The sequence below is a fragment of the Asparagus officinalis genome, chromosome 4 (genome assembly GCF_001876935.1).
Source record: "Asparagus officinalis chromosome 4, Aspof.V1, whole genome shotgun sequence".
Lineage (NCBI taxonomy): Eukaryota > Viridiplantae > Streptophyta > Magnoliopsida > Asparagales > Asparagaceae > Asparagus > Asparagus officinalis.
The window spans coordinates 113,156,273-113,164,295 of record NC_033797.1 but is presented as its reverse complement, the minus strand read 5'-3'; the positions used below and the strand labels follow the sequence as shown (position 1 = coordinate 113,164,295).

The window sequence follows — 8,023 nt, the reverse complement described above, 5'->3', positions numbered from 1 at the left end:
CCACCACCACCACCACGACGAAAACACCCACCAACCAACAACATAACCAACGACCCTACACACGAACGCCCCACAACAAAACAAAATAACAACTAACTAACCAACTCACTATCCAATACAACCATCGCTACGCATGCACGCACCATCAACACCACCATCACATAAAAACATTAAGTATATAATTTTAGTTGTGTTTGGGAGAGAGATATAGTTTGTGTGTAACAGTTTGTGTGATATCATTTAGTCACATGGCATACTCGTAACTAAGTAAGAATTTTATATTTAATTCATTTAATTAAAAAAGAAATATATATATATTACCTGATCCGCCAAAAATCGTCTCCTATATGCCTCTTGAGAATCAGAAGGCAGAGTCGATATGAACTGGGCGAATTCCAGCTCCCTCTGCTCCCGGCGCCTCCGTTCTTCCTCCGCCATCTGGATTAGCTCCGACTCCCGACGCGACTGCCAATCTTCCATCGCTTTCATCCGCTGCTCCATAGTCGGGTCTTGAGAAGAACTGCATCCTGGTGGAGCTGCAGACTCGTAGGTGCTACTGGACTCGTATGGCCGATGTTCGGATCCTCTCCACCTGTATCTGTTCTTCCTACTCGGTCCAATGACCGTCTCAATGATGCTATCCTCCTCCTCTCTACTTAATCGGGTCGGAATGTTAGAATCGACCTGAGTCTGTGATAATTGCTCCTGCACCTTAGCATGTAATTTCTCTTGTGATATACCAAAACAACCAGGTCAATTCTAACACATTTAAAATGCATTGTTATAAAAATTAAATATACAAATTAACTGCTACTTACAGCCAGATCCCGGTTCTGCGCTTTCTTCACTTCATCGGCGTAATTTGGATTCCAACCAGTCAGAATACGATCAGCAAAATGCCCGAGTTCTCCCCTTCCCTATTTTATTCACATATATCATTAACTCATAACACATAAATTATACTCAAATTGATAACCTAAGAGCTAATATATTATATACCTCAAGCGCCAATTGATGATAATGCTGGCTGAAGGACCTGGAGCCCCCGTGATGCTCGTAACTGCGGGGCGCATTGCGGTTCCTCCTTGCTGTTTCAGCTTGATCCTGCAAAACAATGTTAAAAAGATATAATATAGAATTTCAAACAATAAACGGAAATATATACTTCAATAATACCTGAATTTCGGCCGTGTCCCAATAATCGCAAAGTGCAAAAAAATCTACTCCATCTACGCGCTCGTCAAGATGCCAGTAACGCTCCCAATCTTCTGTTCTTTGAATAAAATATTTTTTCTTTAGCTCAAACCACCACCTCTGGCATAAGCGTAATCGTCAAGAAAGAAAAATCGCTTCAGCATACAATGAAAAAAGAGATACAAATCAGTGTGTTAAACAAAATAATAAAATGACTAATAATTATGAGAATTAAAATAAATGACTCACACATATATATCTCTAACAAGCCACCAGCGCATCAATCCGCTGCGACTTCCACGTCAAAAATATGTTGAAGAAATCATGTCTCCTGGCTAAAGCGGCGAGGAAATTGTTGAAGGAGTTAGCAAATAGCCCGACAGGCACGCCGTTCTCCCATCGGATCACGGCCCTCCGATGAATATCTGGGATGAGGTTCTGTGTCTTGGTACCACTGCGGCCGCGCCTAGTAGGTCGCTCGGTACCTACGAAAAAATGAAATTCAGGCGAAATATAAATCAATCAATATCGATAATACAAATTAAAATATTAACATATAAACTATAAAAATCTATACACACCTTTCAATTCGAGGCATCTACGCCTTGCTTGTTCATACCTCTGCTGTGCGATAAGTCGCAAATCATGATAAGCATCCCAATCCTCCTTCACCTTGGCCGGGTCGTGGGCTCGCTGATCCGGAATAGAATCCGGCGGTAGTGGCGCAGCTTCTACAGCTGCGCTATATGGCTCATATCGGCGCTCCTCCAATACATCTGCAGCCTGAGGAGGCGACGGCGGCATCTCTGCATGCTGGGCAGGATCAACGAGTGTCTCCGCATCAGGTGGAGCATCTCCTCGTCCTGTGTCCTGTGGCGGCCCGTCATGTGTAGCAGCGATGCGGCCTGCGTAGGAAATGTGAAAAAATAATGTTAGGCTCGTATTAATAGTTTATAGAAATGTACAGATATAATAAATAAATAAAAATACCTGACGTAGAGCCATGTGCGTCGCCTCCAGAATGTCTACCAATAAGTCTCTCAAGCGCTCTCTTACGTAATCCTTTTGTCATCTATACTTTGAAAACATAATGAGTACCCAACAAAACTATAATACATGACAAAAACTGATACATGATAACCAGTCAAACAGATAATATAAAGGCAATACTATAATACATGACAAAAACTGATACATGATAACCAGTCAAACAGATAATATAAAGGCAATACTATAATACATGACACAAACTGATACATGTCCTTATGATGATGTTGAGGCTCTACTCTGCGACCGTGTGCGGTTAGCCTGCGACCGTGTGCGTGCCGACAAAAGGACTGTCCTTATAGTTTTATCGACTCTACCGTGGACTCGTTTTTTGACTTTACGCCTTGGCTCACATATAATCGCAGGTACATCAGGGCGCGCCAGTGTAATTTCATCCACCAGATTATTTTGTGTCAAGGAAAACTCGGCAACTGTTTCGTCGGCCAAGATAACATCTTCGTGATCTTCGTCAGACACGGCTTCATAAATGTAGGATCTAGGCAGATTCTTAAGGACAACCCATTCGTCATTTTTCATTATATCTTTGACATAAAAGCATTGTTTGGCGTGAGTAGCTAACATGTACTTTTTAGTCTGATATATTTCCTTGTTAAGATTAACGAGTGTGTAACCGTAGTCATCCTTCGCCTTTTTCAGCTCACATCAACGAACCTTAAACATCACATGTCTGACTTCGTTATTAATCCCATAGAAAATCTCCACAATGTCTTCTACCTGACCGTAGCAATAGATTTCACCTTGTATCGGATTTAGATCTTTTGAACTAGCGTATGACAGTTGCGAGAAGGAGCAGAACACACCGCTATTTTGCGTTTATCGTCTCTCTTTGAAACCGATGGTGTTAAACCTAAAGCCGTTGATACAGTAGCCTCCATAACGCTTAACCACGTTAGAAGGACCTCTGGCATATAAACATATTTTCTCAGACAGGTTAACCCCATTCGTAATACGTCGGTCAACCTTTAAGAAAAGAAACAAATAGTTTAAATATCTGTTGGCAGGCACATATTTGATATACGAATCAGAAATGTAAATAAATCTTACTTCACCCTTCAGCCATGCAGGGAATTGTCTAGAGTGTGTGTCCATAACTCTTTTGTTTTTTGTTCTGCATTTAAGAATAGTCTAGACATATCGGATGTGAAGCCTAGAATAAAATCATTTATAACAGTTAAATAGAGATAGTTATTGTGATGTGATATGATCTGATTCAAACAGTTAAATACTTACGCCGCGTATATGTTAAATGTGGTATCATTGCTCGAGATATATGTGTGGGCTTGATCTAGCTCCATTCTGGAGAATCTAGTGTCCTCCCCACGATCATTATAGAATATTTCGTCAATTATTCGTTAGGGACGGTTGAGCCTTATCTCCACACCCCGCAAGTAACAAGAGATGAAATTCAAACTCTCATTACTTATATAGTTCTCTGCTATCGATCCTTCAGGACGTGCACGATTATGCATCAAATGTTTCATGAAACCCAAATACCTACAAGCATATAGTTTCATGATTTGTGACAAAATAAAACTGAGTAACGTAATTTAACAAATATTAATTGAGCATTATAATAATAAATACCTCTCCACATGGTACATCTAGCGATATTGAACTGGTCCTGCGATGCAGGCTTCATATGCTAAATGTATTGTGAGATGCACCATGACCGTAAAGAACGAGGGTGGAAATAGAATTTCCATTTTACACAGTGTATTGGCTACACGTCCCTCTAATTCTTCAAACTCCCTGACATCAATCACCTTGGAGCACAACTGCTTGAAGAAACCGCAATATTCTATTACCACCATCGCGAGTTCCTTCTCAGCATGTCGCAACGCAACCGGGAGAAGTTGATGCAATAGAATATGATGGTCATGTGTCTTGAGTCCCAAAATTTTCCTGTCCTCAATATGCACATTTGCTGAAATGTTTGAAGCATAACCATCCGGTGTCTTCACGGACTTTAGAAATAAACACATATTATGGATCTCATCCTTCGACAGTGTGACACGGGAGGCTGGGAGTACAAACTTTCCGTCACCCTTATCTATAGCTTGCAGTTCGGGACGGATGTTCAATTCTGCTAGGTCTCGACGTGCCCTTAAGTCATCTTTTGATTTTTTTCCCGTCCTGCAACAAAGTGTTCAAGAGATTCTCGCATATGTTCTTCTCGATGTGCATGACATCCAAGTTGTGACGTATTTTTAAACTTCTCCAATATGGCAATTGATAAAATATGCTGAATTTTGACCATCCATGCGGAAGTTCAGTACCCTTAGAGACACGCACATGCGATTGGACAGTGCGAGGTTTATTTCTCATCCTTGTTTGCTTACCCTTTCCCCTTCCCTTCCAATTTTGCTTCAATATTTTTCTCCTAACCCCAAATGGATTTTCTTTGTTGAATCTTTTCTTTCCAAATATTTTTTTAGGTAGAGGATGTAGAAGCTCAAATATTTCTTCCCCGGTCAGCCTTGGTGGTGCCGGTCTGTTTTCTGGATTGCCGTCGAACTTTCCTACTAACTTTCTGAACTTGTGCCCTGTAGGTAACCATCTTCTGTGTTGCCAATAACAGAACTTACGGCTGTATTTCAGGAACTTTCCCTCATAATCTGACATGCAAACCGGACAAGCAATCTGACCCTTCGTCGACCATCCAGACAAGTTAGCATATGCTGGAAAGTCATTAATTGTCCACATGACCATTGCACGCATACAGAAAGCCTCCTTACCATAAGCATCGTAAGTGCTGACACCTTCATCCCAGAGAAGCTTCAAGTCGTCAATTAATGGTTGAAGGAAAACATCAATGTCATTTCCAGGAGAATATCTTCCAGGGATCAAGAGTGACAGTATCATGTATGGCTGCTTCATGCACATCGACGGCGGCAGGTTGTACGGTGTGAGCAACACTGGCCAGGTAGACCAAGCAGAGCTCATTACTCCAAACGGATTAAATCCGTCGCTAGCAAGCCCCAGCCTAATATTCCGAGACTCCTTACCAAAGTCAGGGTATATACGATCGATGTGCTTCCATGCCTCACCATCAGCAGGATGTCTCAATTTCCCGTCCTCTTTACGATCGGTCGAATGCCATCGCATATTCTCAGCCAGCTCGGCAGACATATAAAACCTCTGCAGCCTAGGAATAATTGGAAAATATCGGAGAACCTTCACAGGGATTCTGCTCTGTTTATTGGATGATATGCCTTCAGATGTGCCCGTATGTTCTTTCCAGCGTGATACATGACACGTCGGACATTCCTCTAGACCTTCATTACCCTTATTGTACAAGATGCAGTCATTAGGACAGGCGTCTATCTTTTTGTAATCAAGACCCAGGGTATCAACAATCTTGTGAGCTTCATAATAAGTTGCGGGGATGCTCTTCTCGCTACCTGGAATGACTTTCCTGAGCAAGTCTAATAACATCTCGAAATGTGTAACAGCCATCCCTCTGAGTGTTTGGATATGAAGAAGCCTCAGCATAAAAGAAAGCCTTGTGAACTCGGTGCAACCCTCGTATAACGGTGACTCGTTTTTTTCAACAAGTCTCATCAATCGGGCTACATCTTGAAACATATCAGTAGTGTTAACATCACTCGAAGACGGCACGGTAAGAATATCTTCCAACATATCAGTTGTGTCAATTGTCGGATTGTCGACATCAGTAAACTCTTCCTCTAATTGCATCACCGGGACGCCTTCACCGTGATGACTCCAAAATACATAAGAGCTATCAAATCCATTGATTGACAGATGGAAACTTACGTCACTCCTAGTGAGCATTTTATCATTCCTACAATTCTTACAAGGACAAAAAATCAACCCGCTGAGTGACCGTAGAGGGTTGGTGTCAGAGTAGGCTAAGAAAGCTTCTATCCCATCCTTGTATCGAGTGTCTAGATGCCTTCGATCACGTGGTATGCCCATGAACGATTTGTCAGGAATTGTCCGCATCTAGAATTTAAAAATTAATGGAAGTGAGCATATCCCTACATATATCATTTTAAGTTATAGGACAAGTGTGTGTGATCGGCTGTCAGAGGAAGGCTTCTATCCCATTAGGTATGTAAACGTAGCGTGTATATGTATTTACGTGTGTTCAAGTATACTTTTATTTCGTCAAAATTTCAACAGCACCTACCCGCTGTTCTTCGAGTACACTATAGTACACGGAGAACAACGAGTAAGCACCGCCGAAACTCTGACGAAAAGAAAGTACACAAGAACACACGTAAATACATATGCACGCCATGTTTACATACCTAACCCGTCCAAACTGGACAGATCCAATAAATATTTATATATAAGCCCTCTGTCACATACGAGTACGGAAAGGTTATCGGACTGAACACGATGGTATCGTATCCGCCAACAATCCTGTACGCGTATGTGACAAGTAAATAAAGAGATTATATATAGTATTTATTGGACGGGGTATTCTACGGCTCGAAAATATGAGTGTACAGTGTGTGCAATTTCTATGTAATTAGCGATAAAATAGTTACGATAACCCCTCACAATCACCTCACCCTCATTGTAACCATCACCCTAACCCTAACCCTAAACCTCACCTTCACCATCCCCTAACCCTAAACCTAAACCCAACCCTCAACCTCAACCTCACAAAATCTCCTCATGCACAAAAGTAGGCGGGAGATAAGGATAAGATATTGTCCTTTGATTGATAAGTTTTAGCGACGGATTATCCCGTCGTTAAAAACTGTTTTAGCGAAGGAATCTCCTCACCCTCACCATCACCTCCACCCTCACCTAACCCTCCTCTAACCCTAATCCTAACCCAAACCCAAACCCAAACCCTAACCCTAATCGAACCCTAACCCTAACCCTAACCCTAGCCCTAACCCTCGCCTAACCCTAACCCTAACCCTCACCGAACCCTAACCCTCACCCTCGATCACCCCTCACCCTCACCCCACCCTCGATCACCTAACACTCACCTCACCCTCGATCACCTAACCCTAACCCTAACCCTCACCCTCCACCCTAACCCTAACCCTAACCCTAACCCTCAGCATCACCCCCACCCTGACCCCTACACTAACCCTAACCCTAACCCTCAGCATCACCCCAACCCTAACCCTAACCCTAACCCTAACTCACATAACCCTAACCCTCATCTAACCCTAAACCTCAACCTCAACCTTACCATCACCCCTACGCTAACCCTCACCTAACCATAACCCTAACCCTAACCCTCACCATCACCCTCCCCTGACCCTAACCCTAACCCTAACCCTAACCCTAACCCTCAGCATCACCCCCACCCTCACCCCTACACTAACCCTAACCCTAACCCTCAACCTCACCATCACCCCCACACTCACCCTCACATAACCCTAACCCTCATCTAACCCTAACCCTCAACCTCAACCTTACCATCACCCCTACGCTCACCCTCACCTAACCATAACCCTAACCCTCACCCTCACCTTCACCCTCCCCTAACCCTAACCCTAACCCTAACCCTTAACCCTAACCCTAACCCTAACCCTAACCCTAACCCTCACCCTCAGCATCACCCCCACCCTCACCCCTACACTAACCCTAACCCTAACCCTCAACCTCACCATCACCCCCACACTCACCCTCACATAACCCTAACCCTCACCCTCACCTTCACCCCCTAACCCTAACCTTAACCCTCACCCTCATCTAACCCTAACCCTAACCCTCAACCTCACCATCACCCCTACGCTCACCCTCACCCTCGCCTAACCCTAACCCTCAACCT

At 43.2% G+C, this 8,023-nt stretch overlaps 1 protein-coding gene and 1 long non-coding RNA gene across 2 annotated transcripts; both read right to left on the bottom strand.

Annotated features, from left to right (window-relative positions):
- Positions 856-1,262, bottom strand: LOC109836093. The gene is made up of 3 exons (XR_002245823.1): positions 1,177-1,262; positions 1,000-1,104; positions 856-917 (listed from the first exon to the last, which is right to left on the bottom strand). It is a non-coding gene; the product is annotated as an uncharacterized LOC109836093 (long non-coding RNA).
- On the bottom strand, positions 1,456-2,223 carry LOC109839176. The gene is made up of 3 exons (XM_020407607.1): positions 2,185-2,223; positions 1,776-2,099; positions 1,456-1,679 (listed from the first exon to the last, which is right to left on the bottom strand). The coding sequence occupies exons 2-3, from the start codon at positions 1,996-1,998 to the stop codon at positions 1,456-1,458; spliced, it is 447 nt and encodes a 148-aa protein (XP_020263196.1). The 5' UTR covers positions 1,999-2,099; positions 2,185-2,223.

Excerpts from the sequence above, each read along its gene's own strand:
- LOC109839176 (XM_020407607.1), bottom strand. The coding sequence starts at position 1,998 with ATGCCGCCGTCGCCTCCTCAGGCTGCAGATGTATTGGAGGAGCGCCGA. Across the intron at positions 1,680-1,775 it reads TAGATGCCTCGAATTGAAAG|GTACCGAGCGACCTACTAGG; the intron begins GTGTGTATAGAT and ends ATTTTTTCGTAG.